The 23727-nt window shown below is 36.4% G+C and overlaps 1 protein-coding gene across 1 annotated transcript in view; it reads left to right on the top strand.

The window, feature by feature from the left end:
- The first annotated feature begins 1511 nt into the window (after positions 1-1511).
- LOC150106459 (uncharacterized) overlaps positions 1512-23727 on the top strand; it is a 76413-nt gene continuing 54197 nt past the window's right edge. The window contains exons 1-2 of the mRNA XM_090392454.1: positions 1512-2088; positions 14488-14586. Of these exons, the coding sequence (XP_090248580.1) occupies positions 1609-2088; positions 14488-14586 (579 nt within the window). The 5' untranslated portion in view covers positions 1512-1608. The remainder of the gene's footprint in view (positions 2089-14487; positions 14587-23727) is intronic.

Below are 23727 nucleotides of genomic sequence, written 5' to 3'. Positions count from 1 at the left end.
ATCTCCGTAACTTTAGTTGTCAATGTGTTCTTCAGCATTCAAGTAATCCTCTGAGTTATTTTGCTAACCCTTGCAATATGTCATCTGAATTTCAAATATCTATTCACCATCACCTGCATCCTTAGCCTGATCAATTTTTTGTAATTTGTTATTATCGGTATGATACATGGTATGTAATCGTTTCATACATTGAAATGCATTGCCTTACATTTTGCAACATTAAATTGATAACCATTATCCTTTGCTCACACTGCCAATTTATTTAAACAATCCTGCAAGATATCTGCATTACTTTTATCAACCATTGTCCTCCTAGTTTTGCATCATTAGGAAACTGGGGAGAACTAAGTTCAAGTTCTGTGCACAGTACTTGAACTTAGCTCTCTTAGAAAAATGAAGTCTTTTCAATCGAATCGCTAGTTAGCAAGTTCTAATACGAAAATGTAGTGTTTTCTCCTGGAAACTTGGGGGGGGGGGTTCTTCTCAAAACAGGCAAGTTAGCCTTTGAACACAGGTCTACCAGCATAAATGCTTGCCCTTAGGGGATGCAGCGGAGGAGTGAAGTCCCGGCTGCATTACTCCATGAACCATAATCAGTGTATTCTACCCGTCCTTAGAGGATGGATTGAATAAGAAGTTACATCTATAAAATGCACACATTCCTCTTTCTCTTTCACCAACTCCTTGACTCGTTTGTAATCATTGCACCGTTTTCTCAATTCACTTTTATCAAGCTGTGACAATAGACTTCTATGTATTACTATAGCATTTTTTTTTTTTTTTGCTTCTTCCAGTAATTATTATTGTTTTACGGGTACCTCCATCGAATCCGAAGACTCGTCGCTCGAAACCCAAACTACCCACACAGTATTTGCCGAAGTCACTGATAGACGAAGCACTCACAAATGATTTTGCCAACCCATTCCACTCATTCACCAGCTTATAAGTTATGAGTCTTTGGACTGCCCTGAAGGTGTCACATAATAATAATAATTCCATACTTGTCACCCTTCAAATTATTTGCATCAGCCAGAATTGTTGTTGTTATGCAATAAGACATATCTTTTTATGGTCTATGGTCATTTCAATGTCTTTAATTAGAATTATTTAAATCGGCACTTTTTTATTTGTTAACTGAGTTAAATATCCTACTTTGTCATCCCGGTATTGGTCTGAGTAGTGTATATTCTTGTTAATAAAAAGCAATAAATTAAAATAGGTAATGAAAAAAATTACCCCCCCCCCCCCCACCTTGAATGCATAATTCTCCTCTCAAGATTTAATCGGACTTCCTTTTTACATTGTGAGTGCCCTGGTCATGCTGGAATATATTTTACCCCCCCCCCCCCCAACACAGGTTACTGGAGTGATACTATATTTTTTAATAAATAATGCAGTTATCTTTAAAAAAAGATAGAAAATGTCATAATTTCACTGATAGGATAAGTCGCTTTGATGACGTATCATTCGTTTGTGGTTGGTTGTTTGCTGGGAAAATCCCAAGCGGGACGTATAAAGTAGGAACACTGTATTTCCGTCTTATCTTGTTTTGATTTGTTAGCGGTGGTGGTGCGTTATTTCATTTTTTTTAAGAATTAGGATCAGTACATGTCATTTATTTGTTTGTTAATATTTTTTTTAGTAAGCACAAAATATTTTTCAGTGTCGATGAAAATGAAGAGTGAAGTACAACAGAAATTAGATGTTAGGACTAGTAATAGTAGCGGAGCTGTTTCAAAACAGTTATTGTTTTGCAATATTGAAGGAGTAGATAGGACTACTAGTGAAATTTCTAGTGTTCAGGAAGAAAAACTACCAGAGTGTATTAGGACAACTAATAATAACGAAGGACTTAAAGAAGGTACCAAATTTAACACAAAAGCACTTCCGTCGATAGCTGTTCGGCATCGATTGACGGATCCAAGTACTGCTGTAGCATGTGGTAGTCTTAACAGTACGGAATACGGAAATGTGTGTTCTGCGAAAACTGGTTGTTCTGTATTGGAATACGGAAAATGTTACGAGGATATTCATGGCAACTCCTGTAAGCAAACTGAACTTCACTGCAAGGCGTTATCAGAGAAACAGGTAAGAATAAATTTGCATGTTATCTCAGAACAACTTATTTCATGCATTTATTAAATCCAGGGCGCTTGATTTCGTAGGCAATGCAATTACCATATGACTAGAGTTAGAACTTTGATCGATAGATGCTTTGCATTACTTATGAAAGACTTTGATCCCCTAGTTCTTTTGTCTTTGACTGGACGCCTCTCTTTTCTCAGATTGCATTCGTTTAGGTAGTAAAATATTTTTCGATCATAATTATTACATAATTAACTGTTATATTTATTTGTTATATAGTATGCGAAACCAAATCCAAAATAATAAATAAATATAACAGTTAATAACTCACCTAGTGAGAGTTAAAATATACATACACCATACACACACTTTTTTTTTTTTTTTTTTGTGCTGGACATTTCACAGTAATTGTCATTACTCCTTAATCACTGGTCATGAGTGTATCAAACATTTTTGTAATTCTAAAAAAAAAATATTAAATTTGGTTTACATTCTTTGAGTTGTAATTTCAAAAGAATTATCATCATAGATCCCCAGGGACTCAGGAGACCATTTCTCACCTACTTTCACACTAAATGCATTCACCACTCCAACAGGTATACTTGCACTCGTTGTTCCGTGAGACAAAAATCTAGTTCTTGCCACTTAACTTCTATGGATATCCTTACCCTGTCCTCTCCCAACATTCCATCTAATGAAAAATCTCAACAGAAATCCCATAACCTCCCCCATTTAGAAGTTTATAGACCTCTGTCATATCACCCTTCTTTCTCCTGTTTACTAGTATCTGCAGTCCATATACTCTGTCTGGCCTCATAATCTGCATGCAATAATCCCAATATCTTCTCTGTAACCCTTTTCCACAAAGGGTTACATTCCAGATAGTCTTAGATGCAATACTTTACTTTTGAATTGTAATCCTTCTCTGTAATTAGTTCTTTTCTCTGTTATGAAATTGTAATATGCAAAGCATACTGTTGGCACACTTGCCAGCAAAGGTTGGTTTTTGCTGTGTTTTTACTTAAGTTTTTGCTGAGCCATTAGCAGCAGAGGCTCTACCAATCGGTAGAGCCTCTGCTGCTAATGGTTCAGCAAAAAGTTAAGCAAGTTTGAGCACGGTTAGTAGTTTGAAGGGATCAATCGTTTGATGCTGTTGGCACACTCTCCCTCGATGAGTCTTTGGACTCCCTGGAGGTGTCACATAATAATAATATATCCCTTGTATTCTTTTCCTGTAACTATATCTTTTTCCATTAAAGATACTAAGAAATTATATGCTTGGTTTTAATCCTTTACCCAAGGAAGCAAAACAATGTTTTGCACATTAAATATATTCATGTTTGAGCTACTTGTAAATAGAGGCTAATGACTTTGCATCACTTGCCTTAATATGTATCCCATAATACAAAACGCACCCCCTTTTGGATGTGTAAAATGCTATGCATAATCGGAAAGGCCGCTACCCAGACTGGTTTTGACCTTTTTTGAGGTCTCATCAGTGGGAGCCAGACCCAGGAGAGATACGAAGGTTGAAGTAACACAGAAGTCATATATCAGAAGGGGTGTGTGCTTTGCATTATGGAGTACACACTAAGGCAAATGATGTGAAGTCGTTAGCCTCTATGTACAAGTAGCTCAGATGTGAATATATTTCACATGAAAATATTGTTTTGCTTTCTTGGGTAAAGGATTAAAAAGAAGTATATAATTTCTTGGTATCTTTAATGTATAATAGAACCAAGGTAAAAAAAAAAAAACTTTCAACATATATCTTTTTCTAGCCAAGTCTCACTCATGCTTATAATTTTTGATCAAGTTGAACTAACTAATACCAACACTTCTACTCCTTATTCCTAATGCTTCTCTCATTGGTATACATGAATTACTTGTGTATCTTTTAATGACTTTTCCATTCATATTAAAACATGAGAAACTACATTCAGTATCATTTGATCATTCCCGTTTTACTTGCTTGCTTTAGAAGAGTCTGAGGGCTTATGTTTTAATGGTAATATGCAACACCAAAGCAGTATTTATTAAGATATCTAACTGGCTAATATTTCACTACATTTTTAAATATCTTCAGAGCATAACTACTCACAGTATATACAAGGAAGTAGGAAACAGTTCAGTTTGTAACAAAGACCTAAACTCCTAACCTGGTATCTCCTAACATTGTAGAAGCAAGTTTTTGTGGCTGTAAAATCCCTAAATGACGGCACAGGCAAGTATGAATGCATCTTGTCTTGTCAGGTATCACGTCCTAGGAGGTTGACTACCATGAGCTTCCACCATGTATGGCTTTGTGCTTCTCTCTTACATTCTTAAAAGTATGACTGCATACTTGTTTATTAATATGTATAGTAGCAATGTTTGGCCAGTAATTTGCCTTAAATTTGGAGATTCATTTTAAGATCAGTTTCAATCCCACAGCTGCAAAAGCTTTTGTGTACAATACTAAATGGTGCTGAGTTGGGATTTAAAGTATTTTGCCAGTTACAGTTTGAATGGTTTCCTACATTCGGCACATGTATTATGGTAACTAGTTGCACTCTGAAGATGATAGATAAAAAGCCAGTGAGATATTAGCCGAACTGTAAACAAGATATACATTAACTATTTATATATTTATTAATTATAAGGTTTTTGCCTACATACATGCTTTCCCAACAGTTCTAGTTTTATTTTATTTTTATTTTTTTTACACTTCCATTCTTTCGGTGTAACATTTAGGAGAAGAGCAAATGGGATTTAGGTGATGGAGATCTACAGTTGGTGCAGTGTATACTCTTTCACATTTATTTGAATTGATGTGTGAGGAGGAAGGAACAGAAACCTTCACTGCTGCTTTATAGACTTCATTTGTCAATAAGCAGGAATAAATTGTTTGAAATTTTAGAATAAAAAATAAATGAAGGAAAAATACTCAATATCATCCTCCAATACTATAAAAATTCCATGTCAACAAAATTTGGAGTAGTTGAAACTTCTGAAATACTAGGTGAGGAGGTATCATTCACTTGGTCCACTTTCACCATATTTGTTTAGCCTTTAATTGAAGGAACTGATAAGTCTATTTCAGAGGAGATGGAATAAATGTGAATGGACAAAATTTTCAGCATATAAAACATACACATGATATAGTATTATTTACAGATAAGGAAAAGTTGAAGCACGTGTTTAAAAACCTATGTAAAAGCAGCAAGGACTATGTAGTGCAGATAAATTTTAGTAAAACCAAAACATTGCAATAAACAGAAAAGAACTTGGAAGTGAAGAAAGTAAACTGGAACAAGTTAAATTTAAATGCTTAGACATTTAATCACAAGTAGATTGAATTAGGAAGAAATGATCAAATGAAAATAAATCTGGGGTAGTCTACAATGACTAAGTTCACAAATAAATAGAAAAATACACTTCTCCAAAGAACTTAAAATCAAAATGTATAGCTCAATGGTACTCACCGCAGTTCTTTATGGTACAGAGACTTGGGTATTCAAACATAGGAAGAACAAAGATTGATCAAAAACAAGTGCTTGAGGAAATAAATAAAACTGTATGGACTGAAATGAAAATCACTCAGGAGATCAGACCATATTTCAGTAATAACAAGATCAAAGAAAAACATTCTATATGCATTTCCATACAACTGGAGATTTTCTCAAATTGTCCAAAAGGGAAGAGTATAAGGACAGATACCACTGAGAAGACCTAGGAGAATATGGATAGAAAACATCAATGGTTTAAATGGTCTGTGAATTCTTACAGAAATTTTAACTTGGCTGTAGATTCGTGGTGGCCTCAACCTGCCTTAGGTGGCTGAGGAGGAGGAGGATGCTTTTTTTTTTTTTTTTTTTTTTTACTAAACAACACTATTTTTATGAGATTTGAATTCCTCTGACTTTAGTGTGGAAGATTAGTATGAATGTCCCATATTAACATTCAGTATGGTAGATTTAAAAATAGAGATATCACATATTATTACGTGACACCTCCAGGGAGTCCAAAGACTCATCGAGGGAGAGTGTGCCAACAGCATCGAATGATTGATCTCCTTCCAGCTACTAACCACGCTCAAACTTGCTTAACTTTTTTGCTGAGTCATTAGTAGCAGAGGCTCTACCAATCGAACAACCTTTGCTGGCAATGTTATCAACGTTTTAAGATATGCTACATGGTGTCATTGAAATGACATCATATTACAGCCTGTAAAGAGTCGCATCACATAAGTTTCTTTTTTTTTTTGTTGTCCTTTATTTTCTGCAACACTAAATTTGATTACTTTTAATTTTTTAAATAATTTACTTTTTTGGTACCAAATACAGGTGAAAATTAAGGAACTTAAATAATCCATACCTGATAAATATGTTATTCAGTTTTGTGTGCTTTCTTTAGGTGTCAATGTACCTTTTGGTAAATGTAGTAATTATTTAATGTTATTATTACGTGACACCTCTAAGGAGTCCAAGACTCATCGAGGAAAGGCATTACTCTACAGCTCTTTGTCTCTGCCACTCACTCCACCAACTACAGCAAACTGCATCATCTACACCATCGCCATCGACTTCCCACTGCTGCTAGTATTTTCACAGACAGTCACAAACATCCATGCCCACAGCAGGATTTGAACCTGCAGCTTTTTGGCTGGAGAGTGGATATGCTAACCACTCAGCCGACCAGGCCAATGTATCTGATAAATTTTAATGTCTCTTGGTATCTACCATTTGCTGATGGAAATAGAATGCAAAAACTTTCATTTTTCATATATGCATGTAGACTTAACAACAAAAAAAAGCTCCAGTGCTATTTGTAATTTACTATAATATTGACATATATTCTTATATGGCATTATCTTATCTAACTCAGCAGACTGGATGAAATTGTTCCTTGTAGTAGTAGTAGTAGTAATGTCTTGAAGTTACTGTTGGAAATAACACATTTTCTTGAATGGTTTTTAGTGAAAATATTTTATTAATTACCAAATTCAATATGAATTTAATTAGGTATGGCAAAGTTCTAAAAGCTGCTGCAACAATCAGATTAATTGGAAGTGACTAAAAGGGACAATAGGAAAGGTGTAAGTAAAGAAAAATAAGGCAACAACAACAAAAAAAAAAAGACTCCTATCGAAGAGAAATAATGCTTTCCTATGTATAGTTTCAGAACATCTGCGCTGTCTTTATAAACAGCTGAACTTAGGGTAATTATCAGTCTGTAGGATTATACAAAATGAAATGAAAATTTTGGCATAGTCAGTAAACTGAATTGACTTTTGTGGTTATTTTTTGCAGTCTTAGAAGAAACTCCTTCGCATGATTTTCTCATGGGATCATTTTCATTTATTATTATTTAAGACCTTCATGGAATCACTAGACTCAATGTGGGAGAGCCTCCCATTCTATACACTATCTCTCATACCTCATGTTGAATTTGCAAATGTTAGCACTCTCACTACCCACTCTAATAATGCATTTCATTCTCCACCCTCTATGCAAAGAATCTTCTTGCTCACAACACATTCCTTCCTTTTCCTTCACCCACTAATCTGTTCAATAGATTGCTTACATCTGATAAGCTCCTCTTACCAGTTTATGCCATACTTCCTCTGAGTTTCCTATCTGCAAAACTCTGCAAACTGAATTCCCTCATTTCTTTAACATTTTAGAGTCGTGGTACAACATTAGACATGATCCTCTCCACACATGCATAATATTACTACACTATATATTACCTTTCCTCTAGACAAAGTGCAAACATTACACTTGGCAATGTTCAACTGACAATCCTCATATCTTAATCAACCATTTGAAATCATCTTGAAGTAAAACCACATTGGAATTCTCTGCTGTTACCTTTGCCAACTTTGCAACATATTGCAAACAACTAAATACCTTTCTTCAAACTCATTAGTATATAAATGGAACAGTTGTGACTTAAAACAGAATCCTGTGGCACATCACTTTTAATCTTTTTCATGTTAGTCTTAATGGACACCTTCAAAGAATTAAAAATATTTAATTCTTCCAGTATTTCATTTGTCACTGAGACTTCATCAGAAGTTATTGTTTTAACGATACTTGTAACAATCCCCCCCCCCCCCACACACACACATGAAGGCAGCACAAAATTAAGTGAAACATGTGGATGAATGACTATAGGCCTAACTAGGTGGGGCACCTCTTGGTGCCCTAGGATGTGAACTGGGATCTCAAAGTATTAGTTCTTTCCTTCATGCTTACATGGTGATCAGAATATATCTTAAAAATTATGGAAACAACTACTGTGTTAGAGTAAAACTTCAGTTTAATATAAACCAAAATAATCGCTCAAAGTTTTGAACTTCACATTAAAGTCATCATCTGGAGTATACACATATGTATACAAAGAAACAAGCTGCACTACAATCTACATGGTATGCTAAAGTTACATTGATTTGGTCAACCGTTAAAATTATTGGCTTGACCTCTGGTGGAAAAAAACTTACCACATCAAAGCTAGAGCCCTGTTATTATCTATTAGGTTACAAAATTAAATTAAACTAGACAGCAACATGTTTGCACACATGCAATAAAGTTATTCATAAAAGTATACATATAAATTAAAACAAACTAGTATGGATGGTGGCCAATAAAAGCTGAAAAATTGCTTAGAATCCTAAAGTCGGGATTTGCTGGAAAACTTAAGAACTAAGTGGGCTGAATGTGTGCCATCCAAATTCTTGGGATTTTTATGCCACCATTATTGTTAAGATTAGGGCAGTTAATCAGAATTTCACACGCTTCATTAAATTTCTGTTCATACCAGATTTTTGTATGATGTAAAGAATAAGTACTTTTCTAATCAGTTTGATGTAGGGTGTTAGGAGAGTGATCTGAGAGGCCTGCTTTGCCAAAATTATTAAATTTAATGTGTCATTTGTGTTCTTTTTTACAGATAAGATTGTACATTCAGTTTCCCCAATATACGAGGGTGGTCTGAAAAGTTCTTGGCCTAACAATCAAAAAACAAATTTATAATTTCAAAATTATTTTTATATTTCAACATAATCTCCCTTAATACATTTATTCCAGCAATGCTTCAATGCCATTATCCTGTCCCTGTAGTGGTTCTCAGTAAGATCCAGAATGTCCCTCTACAGCTTCAATCACCTCTTGATTCGAAGAAAAACGCTTACTAGCGAGGAAGAGTTTCAGTTTTGGGAAGAGATAGAGTCAGAGGGAGCCAAATCTGGGGAATAGGGTGGATGTTCAAACAATTCATAGTGCAGATCCCTTAATTTTTACATCGCCAAAACGCCTTTGTAGGCAACTGCATTGTCCTGATGAAAGATACTTTTTTTTCTTCTGCAAACTGGGTCTTTTCTCACGAATTTTTTCCGTCTAGTCCGGTTAAAAGATCAAAATAATATTCCCCAATAATTGTTTTACCCCTTTTCAAGATAATTAATAAACAAAATTCCTTTATCATCCCAAAACACCAATGCCATGACCTTTCCTGCTGATGGAACTGACTTAGTCTTCTTTGGCGCTGAACAATCGGCTTCTGTCCACTGTTTTGACTGTTGTTTGGATTCTGGTGTGTAATGGTGAATCCAAGTCTCATCCATAGTAATAAATCGATGCACAAAATCAGTTTTATTCTTGTTAAAATGCTCCAAGCACCGTTCAGAGATTTTCATGCGAGTGCATTATTGATCTGCTGTGAGCAAGCGTGGCACCCATCTTGTGCAAAGCTTTTTCATATGCAATTCTTCATGCAAAATATATCCTACACATTGTTTTGAAATGCCTATAGTCTCAGCAGTTTCACACACTTTGACTTGCCGGTCATCCACTACCATATCGTGCACTTGATCAATGATTTCTGGTGGTGTTATACTTTTTGGACGTCCTTCATGTGGATCATCTTCAAGGCTGGTACAGCCACAATTTAACTCGGCATCCCATTTCTTAATTGTTGAAAACGAAAGAGAAGAGTGCCTATGAACTTCGAATGAATTTCTTTTGCTGTTAAACCTTCTTTTACAAGAATTTTATAACCACACGATACTCAATTTTATCCATTTCAAGGGATATAGACAACACTTGCTTCAGACAACTGTGTAAAACAAACTACTTGATAGAATGACTTGTAATTTCACATGGATGCTTATGACAAATGTATACCAACTTAGAAAAAAAGAATCTTGCTGATAATGTTGCCATCTATGGTCAAGGCTGAGAACTTTTCATACCACCCTTGTAAGGTAAGTTACAGGTGCAATAGGTACAATAAAACTCCATGGTGAACCAATGGGGGGAGAGAACCCTTAGAGAAGGTGAATATGTATTTTAATTTTACAGGTGATTTAAAGGTGGCATTAAGATTTATAATGGTGTAGAATTCTATTATTTTTTTCTGATAACCCTTTAATGTATGGGATAGCTTGTGAAATTTTGATTAACCACCCTAATCTTAACAATAATGGTGGCATAAAAATTCCAGGAATTTGGATGGCACATATTCAGCCCGCTTAGTTCAAGTTTACAGTCCTAAAGCAAACCCTGATTTTAGGACTGGAAGCAATTTTTCATCTTTTATTGGCCACCATCATAATGGTTTGTTGTAATTTATATGTATACTTTGAGTAACATTTTTTTTTTTGTCTGAACATGCTGCTCTCCAGCTTAATTTAATTTTGTAACCTAATAGATAATAACAGTACTCTGGCTTTGATGTGGTAAGGTTTTTTTTTTCTGCCAGAGGTCAGTAAATGTAACTTTAGTATACCATGTAGATTATAGTGCAGCTTGTTTCTTTGTATATATGTATATACTCCAGGTGACCTTAATGTGAAGGTCGAAACATTGAGTGATTATTTTGGTTTATAATTTGTTTCCATAATTTTACTATGTGTCAAAGTATTAGTGTTTCCCATATTTTGGGAAGTTGAACACATTGACTGCCAAGGCAATTTTCAGGATTCAGGTCTCAGAAGCCAATTTGATTTAATCATATCATATTATTCAAAACCCTAATTATAATGCATAGTAATCACCAAAGTTCTAAGGTAAATTCAATGCACTGATTGTGTTAAGAAATCCAAGGTCACTCTTTGAACCAGTCTAGATCAAACCACGTACCAGTGCCAAATACAGGGTTACGGAAATATGTTGGTAAAAATCTGTTGTTTAAAACAAATCATTGCTATGATTTGTTTTAAACAACATAAAACATAAAACATGTAACATAAAACAAATCATTGCTATGATTTGTTTTATGTTACAAGAACTATCAAATGTTTCAGCACATAAACAAAAAGTCATAGACATGCAGTTTCTTTGCCTTACATCAAAAATGTCAGATAAAATTTCTAATGTGTTAAAACAGTACAACTTAACAGTTTCCTTCATGCAGTGACCAGGTCTCCACAACAATGCTGAGATCATCAAACATCCTCATGTGCTACTTTTAAATGTACATCTATTTTTCTGTATATATAACATCTGTTTACATTGGAAGGCAAGATGCTTGGGAGAGATTTACATAAAAGAACATATTAAAGATATAGAGAAAAACTGAGTGCACAAATCTGGCATAGTTTTTCTTACTGCCAATATAAAACAAATCGGGCACTTTTGGCAGTTCACACGAATGGTGCGTATTTTGACAGCTGTTTTCACAAATCCAAAGAATCTGCTGAAATGACATGTTCAACATGGTGCAACTAAAATCAGGGCTATATTTTAAACCAACTGTGGTCTATATATAAGCTGGAAACTGGACTATGGTAGACATTACATAGCACAGTTCAGCAATGCACCATGTGTTTGAAATTTTAGCACACTGTTAATGACAATCCTACCTAGTCTAACCATAAATACTGTTATAACATGAATAGCGTATAAACTTTTAATCTCTCAATTACAGCTTTTAGCACATGCAAACCAAATGTATAACGTACATATAGCAGCATTAATTAATATTCAAAATGTCTCCCTTATGCCTTCATGCACATCCAAAGTCTGTGAAGCCACATGTTGATGGTGGTGGCAGACACAACATTCAACAGAAATGCTGGCACTGCCTGCTCCAAATCCACCTTCAGGCTGGTGATGTGGGTGTTATTTCTGCAGGCCACTCTGTCAAGCTCCAACTACAATTTGAAATCCAGTGGATTAGATTGGAACTTCCAGACAGCCAATCAGATTATGATATTTGGTCGGGCACATTGTCTCCAACCACTGCTGTATGGCCCTCACCTTGTGTGTGCAGGGGGGGCTGAGTCTTGTTGGAAGGTTCACTGCCTACCATGAAACAAGGTATTGTTCAGGGGCCGTACCATAGGTTATGGCACAGTGTCTTGTACATTTTGGCAGAAGTTTTGACCCCTTTCTTGCAGAAATGCTTCCCCAATATGTCACCCCCCCCCCACACACACACACCAAACTATCACTGATGTGGGGTAATGACCTCTCTGAATCCTGGATGCTATGGCACATGCTGTACAACCATCTGGGGCATATACCTGATTGTTTTGGTAATTAAATGACTCTTCAATGCTAAAAATCTTCTTATCTGTGAAGAGAATATCTCTGTGTCTGTTTGTGTACTAATGGAAAGGTGCCTTTTGATTTTTATCACTCTGTCATGTAAGTTGTGGTGTTAAGAAGTTCCAGTAAAATGATGATAGGCTCTAACCCCAGGTCATCAGTTAGTACACGTGACATCATTCTCCGTGAGAAGTGTTCTCGTGACATCACTTTCTGCATTCTCACAGGATTGCAGCAGAGGCGTGCCTTCACAGCCCTCACAAGCTGTTGTTTCCTAACACAGCATGGTCAACTTGTTCTTTGGTGGTCAGATATGTCTTCTGTATCATCATAATGATTAGTTATTTTTGATTTTTATGATCCAAAGACATCAAAGATCATACTGTGCCAAGACACAGGTTACAGCAGTACATATGATAAATGGTTAGTAGAACAATCGCAAACATTTCCAGCCTCTTGGCTGGAGAGTGGATACACTAACCACTCAGCTGACCAGGCCAGCTGTTATAACAGTTATAGTCTGATACACAAACATCTTGCTGATCCCCAGGGTGTTTTTAGCATGTTGAAAATAACAGGTGGCTGCATTCCAACCTTGTGAAGTGCTATTACAACTACACGGTTCTCATAATCTCTCCACTGCATGTTAATTTGTGCAGCTAGTTGGCTGTTGTTATCTGTGCAGAGTGTGCCACTAATGGAACCAGGCTCGTACAATTCTGTGGGCAGCACGGGGATGTGTGGAAACTGTAATAATATTTATTGCATTGAAGAGTGATTCCTACAACATATCATACCATCGTGTTTGTTTCTGGTGCTTCAAGGAGTATACAGTGGAAAGGACTTAAATGGTGATATACAGTTGTTTGTGGATGATGCAAAGTTGGGAGAGTTATGAGAAGTAGTGCAGATGTTGTAACTGTGCAGGAGGACCTAAATAGACTGTCTGAATGGGTGAGTGCATGGGATGTCAGTTTAATATAACAAAGCATAATGTTTTAAAATTTGGTAAGCAGAGTATAGGATTGGTGGGGATATTTTAGAGGAGGTGGAAGAGTTGAATGATTTGGGAGTGATGGTGGATAGGGACTTGAAATTTCATGGACCATTTTGCTAAAATTGTGAGAATAATAGCAGATTACGTGAATGATGCAAAAACATATAGAAGTAAGGATGTTATGAATCCATTGTGCAAGGATTAGATCAGTCCACATAATGGACTACTGTACACAGATCTGATTGTCTGGTTTTCAAAAGGATGGGTTGTTGGAGAGGGTTCAGAGATGATTTGACAAAGTCAGTTTCTGATCTCTGGAATGTGGAATATAAGAACAGATTGAAAGACTGTAAATTACAGAGCCTAGTGGATAGAAGGAAGAGGGGATACATGATTGAGACCTATAAGTCGGTAAGGGAGTAATTACCAGATTAATGTGGATGAGATTTTTTATGGAAAATCTGGAGATAGGAAGAATGAGAGGCCATTCCTGGAAGCTGTATAAGGTGGGTATGAGCAAGGGGTGAGAGTACATTTTTTTTTCATGGAGAGTGGTGGGTGATTAGAATTCATTGTCTGAGAGTGTGGTGAGTGCAGAGACGGTGAATGCATGTAAGTCAAGGTATGATGAGCTGTGAGAGTGAGACCTTCCATGATGAGGCTCTTGACTCCATGGATGTCTGTTGATAATAAAAATAATAATAATGAATTTATGCAGTTTGAATTAACAGAATTTTTGATTTATAATTCACCAAACAGACATTTTTAAAACAAAATATATAAGGTAGCAAAATGTAAATTATCCTGCTAAGCAAGATTGTTGTATTTTGTATATAGTGTCTGTACTTTAAACATCACGAATTTGTATTGCAGAAGTCACGATTTACAAGCACGGAAGTAATGAGAGATATACAACTAATGAACAAAGCTCTTATTGAAGAAAACATATGCTTGAAACAAGAACTACTCAGTGTAAGTGACTTATGATTTTTTTATTTTTTTTATTATTAGACTGATTAATGATCCTCTTACTGACTCATCCTGCTTTATTTTCTTTCTTACCTACTCACTGGCATATTTTAGTCATAGGAAAACCTTGCTTAACGCGACTAATTATTCCATCAATTAATGCGCACTAAGCAAAATCGCGTTAAGCGAATACAATAAACAATAGGAATAATTATAATTCGTCCATCAGTTATTGTAATTTTTTTTTTAAATTTATGCTATAAGCTATATTAGAGGATAAAAATCATCAAAGTTAATAAAAATCATTTGCTTAAATTTTTACTTAATGTCTAAACATAGGGAGCCTGTGTAGCTGAATGGATGTGGCGCTTGCACACCACAGCACATGACCGCACAAAGGAAGACTTGGTTTTGAGTCTAGTCACTAGAGGAAATTTTTCTAAGCTTTTTTTCGACCGGTTTTCCCGAGTTAGTTGATCTCTGGCACAGGCAAGTGGTTTTTTTTCTCCCGGAAACTCGGGTTTTTCCTCCCGTAAACTGAAGAAAATCGACCGTAGAACCCACATTATTTCAGACATTAAATATATTGTGTTAGGGTTAGGGACCGCAAGATGGCGGCACTTGTTGAGCTATTCTCTTCACTGCGTGCTGCTTAATTAGTGATAGCCTTGAGCCAGCTATATCTGATTGGATACCAGTGGGGATTGAACTGCCCACCGAGTCTCCAAAAGTTAGAGATTTGTCATAATCACCCTCCGTATTATGCTTTGCAATTCGTCACGAAACTTGACCGCAGAATCTTTATCAGCACTAGCAGATTCCCCAGTTATTCTTACGTTATGCAGTCCAGTTTGATTTTTAAAACAGTCGAACCATCTTAAACTCGCAGTAAATTTTCACACAAATTTCAGTAAGCTTTCACATTCCTATTGAAATTTGGTCTCTTTCAATGAGGTAAAAATATAGAGAGCTTTTGCCTGAATATTCTCTGTACTACGAGGTATTCTTTTTTGATTATAATCTCAATCCAGAGTGAGAGAAGACGCTCCATCTCGATCATTAAATTGCTTCTATTTTGGGTGATCTGCATGCTTAAAGAAGCAGTAGCAACTTTTCCTTGTTCTTTCTATTATTTAATATAGTCCAAACTGTAGACTGGCTGTATCCCAGGTCTCTCACAATCATTGTATTACTAGTGCTACTTTCATGTCTCTTAATTACTTTTCTGCTCGCTGGCGACAAAAAATTTTGCATAATGTAAAAAAATCACGTTAACTGATTAATCACTTGCTTAAAGCAGGAAATAGTATAATTTCACTCAATCGCACATTTTACATTCAGCGAGGTTTCATGTATTTGAAAAATTACCATCATCCATAAGGTGTGTGTGTGTGGGGGGGGTCCAATATCTCCATTACAGCTGTCCTGGAGTTAATGCAGATTGGATTCACTGAGAAAAAAAAAATCGGTGTTATATAGATGTAGATTTAAATCTGAAAAACCATTTTTAAGATTTGAAATTATTGAATAACATAATTGCTTGTGCTATTTTGAACAAGCAGTTATGGAAATTCCTAGTTCATAGGACAGGAAGTAGAGATGAAACTTTTCTTTTATTGCGAGGCTGAATGGTTAGCATATCCAGTTTCCAACCAGCAGGCTATGAGTTTAAATCCCAACTGTGGCATGGGTGTTTTATTACAGATTTTATTGCCTATTATCTAACTCATAGCTCACTCATGGTGTTAATACTAATGTATTATAATACCCTTTCATAGATTGGACTTGCATTCCACCATTTGTCTCCAAAATTATGGTTATTAATAATCTTAAGTCATTTCACAAATTATTACAATTTTGGTACTCATAAGGTGTTTTTCTTTATGAGAAAGAAAACACAAGTCTTAAAATACTAGGAGTAAATGAATGATTTAGTTGGACATAAGGAGAATGTGAGGGTGGATAGAGCATTATTAAGGAAAGTGAAAGATAGCAGTGTGGTAGGGAAGGTAGTCAGTGTGTTGACCAGATTATCAGTTGTCATGTTTACAGAGTTATGCAAGGACATTTTGAATGAATTTTGTGAGAGTCAAGTAGCAAAACTTGTGTCAGGTGGGAGAGTAATGAAAGAGGTTAATGTGAGATCTGAGGAAGTGAGCAGTGATGTGAAAGAGCCAGGAGAGGAATAGATGTAACTGAGGGAGGAGTAAAAGATCTTAATAGAGAAATAAGAGTGCAAAATGAACAGGGAAACATGGCATAAGGAGAGTAGATGCTGTAAACGATAGTGAATTTGTATATTAGGATGGGCAATGAATGAATGGGATATCCTGGGATTGCGACAAGAGAGTTAACTTCTGGAGTGGTCCGATTGCAAAATGATTGTGTTTGTTGTAAATGCTAGGAGCATTAGAAATGAGAAGGAAAAAATATTGCATTGACAAAGATTGCTTGAACATTGTTACATGAAGAATAAGTAGATCTAGGAAGAAAATTTTTTGGTCATATTCAGTTTCTAGAGTAAATTGTGTACAAAGTCGTTCAGATAGGGAATCTTACCATATTGTATATGTGTCATCCACGTGTCCTATATTGAGGGTCTAAAATGGGTGTTATGGAGCAGCTGCTGTTCAAACTTCTCTATAAAATAATTTGATAGGGAAGGAGAAAGTGAACTACCCATGGTAGTACTCTAGTGAACTTTATGTGAAGTAGCCTGAATGGTAATTTCACTTCTTAGATGAACAGAGTCTGAAGGAAAGTCGTCTTGTTCGAGTAACTTTGTTTTATCTAATGGAATGTTTGTGAAGAGAAATACAAATAGAATTAAGAGGTCATTTGGGCCAAGAAAATCAATACCCTTTTTGATAAAGGATATGGATTTACCAGTGAAGGAGGCATTTAACTAGAGATGCAGTGCAGCTGTAAAACATCTAGCTGATGCATTCAATGACAAGTCATAATGGAACATCTACTTTGTGTATTTGTGGAAGACCATATAGTCTAGAAGAGTGGCTGTGGTAGAGGTTAATCTTTTTTGGTTTCATCATCCTAACTGAGGGCGTGTTTAATCTCTTTGGCTAGAGGTTATGTTTTCTATAGTATTTTTTTCCCCTGAAGGTTTAGACTAACAGAGAATTTATGCCACTTTGAAATGAATCTGTTAGCTTTGTCCAAAAGAATGTTATGTAGATCTGCGAGGGTGGTCTGAAAAGTTCTCGGCCTAACAATGAAAAATTGAATTTATAATTTAAAAATTATTTTTATTTTTCAACATAATCTCCCTTAAGACTAATACGTTTATTCCAGCACCATTATTCCGTCCCTGTAGTGGTTCTCAGTAAGATCTGAAAATGCCCCTCTACAGCTGCAATCACCTCTTGATTTGAAGAGTTTTAGTTTTGGGAAGAAATAGAAGTCCGAGGGAGCTAAATCTGGGGAATAGAGTGGATGTTCCAACAATTCATAGTGCAGATCCCTTAATTTTCCCATTGCAAAAACACCTTTGTGGGCAGGTGTATTGTCCTGATGAAAGATGATTTTTTTTTTCCTTCTGCAAACCGGATCTTTTCTCATGAATTTTTTTCGTCTAGTCTGGTTAAAAGATTGGAATAATATTCCCCAGTTATTTTTTACCCTTTTCAAGATAATTAATAAACAAAATGCCTTTAGCATCTGAAAACACTGATGCGATGACCTTTCCTGCTGATGGAACTGAATTTGTCTTCTTTGGTGCTGAACAATCGGCTTCTGTCCACTGTTTTCACTGTTTGGATTCTGGTGAATCCAAGTCTCATCCATAGTAAGAAATCGATGCACAAAATCAGTTTTATTTTTGTTAAAACACTCTAAGCACTGTTCAGAGATTTTCATGCGAGTGCGTTTTTGATCTGCTATGATCAAGCGTGGCACCCATCTTGCACGAAGCTTTTTCATTTGCAATTCTTCATGCAAAATATATCCTACACATTCTTTTGAAATGCTTAGTCTTAGCAATTTCATGCACTTTGGCTCGCCGGTCATACAATACCATATCGTGCACTGATCAATGATTTCTGATGGTGTTACACTTTTTGTGGATCATCTTCAAGGCTGGTATGGCCATGTTTAAACTCAGCAGCCCATTTCTTAATTGAAAATGAAGGAGAAGAGTGCCCATAAACTTTTATGAACTTCGAATGAATTTCTTTTGGCGTTAAACCTTTTACAAAGAATTTTATAACTGTATGATACTCAGTTTTATCCATTTCAAGAGATGCAGACAACACTTTTGCTTCAGACAGCTGTATAAAACAAACTACTTGATAGAATGATTTGCAATTTCAGATGGATGTTTATGACAGATTTACCTGCAACCGTACACAAGGATACGGTGGTTAGCCTTATGCCTCCCTGGGTATCCTATGTCTGTAGAAGCGTTCAGTTCTCAAAGCCGGTTTGTCTGCTTGTGGGATGAAAAACCCTAGATAAACTGGGGAGAAAAACCCTGCAGTTCATGCCCAAGACCGGCTAACTTGGCTATGTCTGAAAAAGATCCTAAGCTCCTCGTGTCAGTGATGGGAATCGAACCCAGGATACTTCTTTCCCAGGTATATGGATGAAAAGCGCATAGCCACTCGGCTAATTGCGTGAATTGGGGAGATTGGGCAAACAATTTCTTTTATTTCTTATACATATGAATGAAAAGTTTAATAAACAGTTAAGTTGATCATTTCATGTTTTAACTAATTTTAAACAATACAGGATGTATTGTTTAAAATTAGTATGTATTAGTAAAATGGTATTTTCTCTTACTCTGATGTCTCCTCACATGGAGGGAGAGGGATATCTGTTTGCTTCTTTTCTCATATACTGCTTGCATTTTTTTTCTCTTTGTTGACACATTGATTAAAAGGTAAGCATCATGTGTGAATGATGTAGTGTTTGGTAAACTGACAATTTTTATTATTTAGATAGTTTGCCAAATTTATATTAAGTTGTATATACTGCTTGGAAAGAAGTCAAACACCCCATGGAAGGTGCATCATGCCATGTAGCAAGTCATGTGTTTTTAGCCAGTATAAATTGGAGGAATATGATGCTCCCAAGTCAGTTCAACTGTGCCCAGCTGAAATTGCTGCAAGAAGGAAACTGCCAGAGTTTGAAAGAGGCATTGTGATAGCATGCCAAGATACAGGCTTATCTGTTCAGCAGATTGTTAATTGGGCCATCTCAGGTTAACAGTCAGTGATATTGAGTCAACTGCAAGTGCTACCTGCAGTGGGGCGACCTGCTACACTCCCCAAACATAACTGTAGGGTTCTACAAAGAATAATATGTAAAAACTGTCAGCTGACACATGAATGCAGAGTTCCAGAAATTGACTAGAACATGTCTGCACAGAAACGTTCAGAACATGGGTTTCCATGGTAGGACCGCAATATGCAAGTCCCCACATTACCCAAATCAACATGCAGCATCTTCTGTGGTGCAAGGAGCATATACAGTGGTCCATGAAAGTTTGCAAAGCTATGTCATGGAACGATGAATCGCGTCACACACTATACTGAGCATATGGACAGGTGTGTGTGCGTGGATGCCTGTAGTAAGAAGCATTGCATTCTCGTCTAAGAATGCAATGCTTCTTACTTTGTGGCCACGATGCACAGTCTTTTTCAGCAAGACTGTGCATCGTGTCATAAGGCGGCTGCTGTTGCTGCATGGTTCGTGGACATGAACATCACCACAGAGCCCTAATCTCAATCCTGTTGAACATCTATGGGCTGAACTGGAGCATCGGGTGAGGTCAAGAAACATAGTTTCATAAGTCTGGGTCCTCATTACATGTGTGTAGGAAGAATGGCCCAAAATTTCCATTAATCACTATAGTATGCTTGTGGAAAATATAGCCTGTAAGATTGCTGCAGTCAAAGGAAGTCTCTGTTGACTTCTTTCCAAGCAGAGTGAGTGTGTGTGTGTGTGTGTGTGTGTGTGTGTGTGTGTTAAAATTGCTTGGTATCTTTAACATAACTATACCCAAGTTAAAAATACTTTCTACATCTATATCTCCTCCTGAGATTTTTATTTAATAAGGTTATAACACCTTATGGTAACTTGTTTTGGTAAAATACTTACAAGCTCTGCATTACTAAATCTTGGTATTTCTATTTCTAGCCTGGCTCCCACTGATGAGACCTCAATAAAGGTCTAAACCGGTCTGGGTAGTGGCCCCTTGCCTTTAATACAAAACATCATACATCCCCTTCTTGGAGATGTGTTTTGGCATTAAGGGTAAATATTAAGATTAGTGATCAGAGCTTGCTCCACCTTTACCATGAGTTGCCTTGGTCTTGCACTACCTGTGGGATCAGCTAGTCTTGCATAAATTGCAGGCACAAACTTGACATTTTGTCTGTTTGCTCACTTGGAAAAAATGGAGTAAAACCAGGTTTAAAATTGCTTGGTATCTTTAACATAACTATACCCAAGTTAAAAATACTTTCTACACACACATATATATATATACACACACACACACACACACACATATGAAAACTATATACTCTCATTGATCTAGATATTTCCAATTTTCTGTATGGCAGTAAGTAGATTTATTACATCCCAGCTCCCCAACAGTGGAAGATAAGCATCTCTGATGCACATACTTTTCCTGCAGCAGACTGTGGTATAGACCATCGGTTACCTTTCTTTTAATGTTACACGGTGATCAGCATTTATTTCAGACAAATTATGGAGACTACAAGTTAGAAATAATTACTATAATTTCCCGACATTTCGACCTTCATATTAAAGTCATCATCTGGAGCGTGCGCGCACACACGCACACGTGTGTGAGAGAGAGAGAACCCGGGCAAGCAAGTTTTTTTTCTCCATGGAAATTCGGGTTTTTTGTCCCATAAACTCAAGAAAATCAACTGTAGTACCTACATTATTTCAGACAGTACCTAATCCTCTTAGGGTTAGGTACCAGGAGATGGCAGCACTTGTTTGCTGGTCTCTTCATCAGTGACCACCTATAATTAGTGAGAGACATGGGCCAGCTATCTCTGATTGGCCACCAGTGGAGACTGAACTGCCCACTCAGTCTCCAAAAGGTAGTAGGGTATAAGGGTCTTGTCTACTTCCTATAAGGGAATAAAAGGCTTTAGCTGATTTATATACACAGAGACAAGCTATATTACATTTCAGACAGTATGCCAAAGAGACGATGATTTCATCAAGTTATTCTATTGGCCTGACCTCTAGTGGAAAAAAAAAACTACATGAAAGCTATATTCTATTCGTAACATCATCAAGAGAACAAATTCATATAAATAGTTTTATTACAGCAAAAGTGGTGTCCTAATTTAACACGAGTTATTATATTAGAGTTAAGATTCCGGATTACTTGCAGTCCTATTTATAATCAACTCTTAGACGGAAAGGTTATATGGGTAGAATATGTGCCTTCCATATTCTTGAGATTTTTAGACCATCATTATTGTTAAGATTAGGGTGGTTGACAAGAATTTCACAGGCCACCTTAAATTTATGTTCATACCATGTTTTGGTGTGATGTAAACAACAGCTGCCTTTTTCTAGTCAATTCTACATAGACTATTCAGGGCATGAAGAGAAAGGCCAGATTTACCATACTTATTAAATTTAATGTGCCATTTATGTTCCTTTTTTTTTGGATAGGAATTGTGCATCCTGTTTCACCTATATAGGGCAAATTAGAGGTGCAATGAATATAGTATATTCCAGGGTGGGCCAGTGGAGGAAGCAGATCCTTGGATGAGTTGAATAAATTGTTTAATTTTGCAGGTTTAAAGGTGGCATTAAAGTTGCATTTCTGTAGTATTCTATTTATTTTATATATCCCTTTAATATATGGAATGGTTACAGTTTTATTGTAATGTAGTTTATTCTTGTTTTTAAGTGAGTTCTTGTAAAGAATTTTGTTGATAGCATTTTGGCTAGCCATTTTTCAAAAAGGTATTGCTGATAACTTTTAATTCATCTTTAAGTGCTTATTCACTGGAGCAAATCTTCAAAGCCTGTTTTTTAGTGTGTTAATTACATCTACTTTTTGTGTTGGTGGTGGTAGGAGTTTAGGTGTATATATTGGCCAGGTATGTGTAGGCTTAATTATTAACTTAAGAAATTCACAACGTACAATAGAATATATATTAAAAACTTTAATATATATTTCGGCAACGTCACGTTGCCATTTTCAAAGGAACTTACAATAAAGACACGTGCATGCAGGCACTACATACAGTAAATGAGAACGAAGCAGGAAGCTATTGTTTCTCCTAAAAGTCCTGATGGTGCCCCCCCAGCAAGCTATGTAGGTATTCTTGGCCATTGGGTTGAAGGTCTCATGATGTATGTCTCCCAGATTTGGGGCAGTCTCATGCAAAATTTGTTGAGGTTTGGCATGTTTCTTAGGGCTGAGGCTGATTCCATGAAAAGTCTTTCAAACTTGAACTTGCTATGGTGTATTATTGTGGCTTTCTTCCACCGTATTCTGTGGCATGTATCCAGAGCATGGTATGCAAGACCAAAGTGGCTATACCGGTGAAAATGGATGTAGTCCTTGTGTTCTGATATTTGCTGTCCTGCCTGTTTGGCCAAAGTAGGACAGCTTACAGCTGCAAGGGACCTGGTACACACCAAGTAGGTCTAGGGGAAGTGGTTGGTCTTTAGTGGAGCAGATAAGGGATGTCAATTTTCTATATGGTCTGTAACAAGAGGTCATGTTTTCTTAAGATTTGTGTAATTTTTTCCAAGGTGCCTCGGAAGTAGGGAATGGTGATGGATTTAGAGTAATCCTTGTTGTGAAGGGGAGGGATATTGGAAATTGGAAACATCCATTGACAAATCTAAGCCAGATTTTGGGTTTTAAAGTAAAGGAATCTAGATCACATTGCTCAAAAGCTTCCATATTAAAGTTAGTAATTGGGGGGAGATAACAGTGAGCCTATGGCTGTGCCTTCTTTCTGTAGGTAGAAAGTAAAAAATATTTTGCCATACAAAATAGCCAGAATGTAGTACATGTGAAAAGAGCACTGTGATATTGGGCTAGAACTTGTCCTGTAAAAGAAGATTTGTGTCATTGATTGGGACATTTGCAAAAAAGGGCAGAGATGCCAAAACTGA

This window comes from Typopeltis vanoorti, chromosome 5, assembly GCF_054136105.1.
Source record: "Typopeltis vanoorti isolate ZY-2024b chromosome 5, IOZ_Tvanoo_1.0, whole genome shotgun sequence".
Lineage (NCBI taxonomy): Eukaryota > Metazoa > Arthropoda > Arachnida > Uropygi > Thelyphonidae > Typopeltis > Typopeltis vanoorti.
The sequence above is the reverse complement of the archived record's forward strand: the minus strand, read 5'-3'. Positions and strand labels throughout refer to the sequence as shown.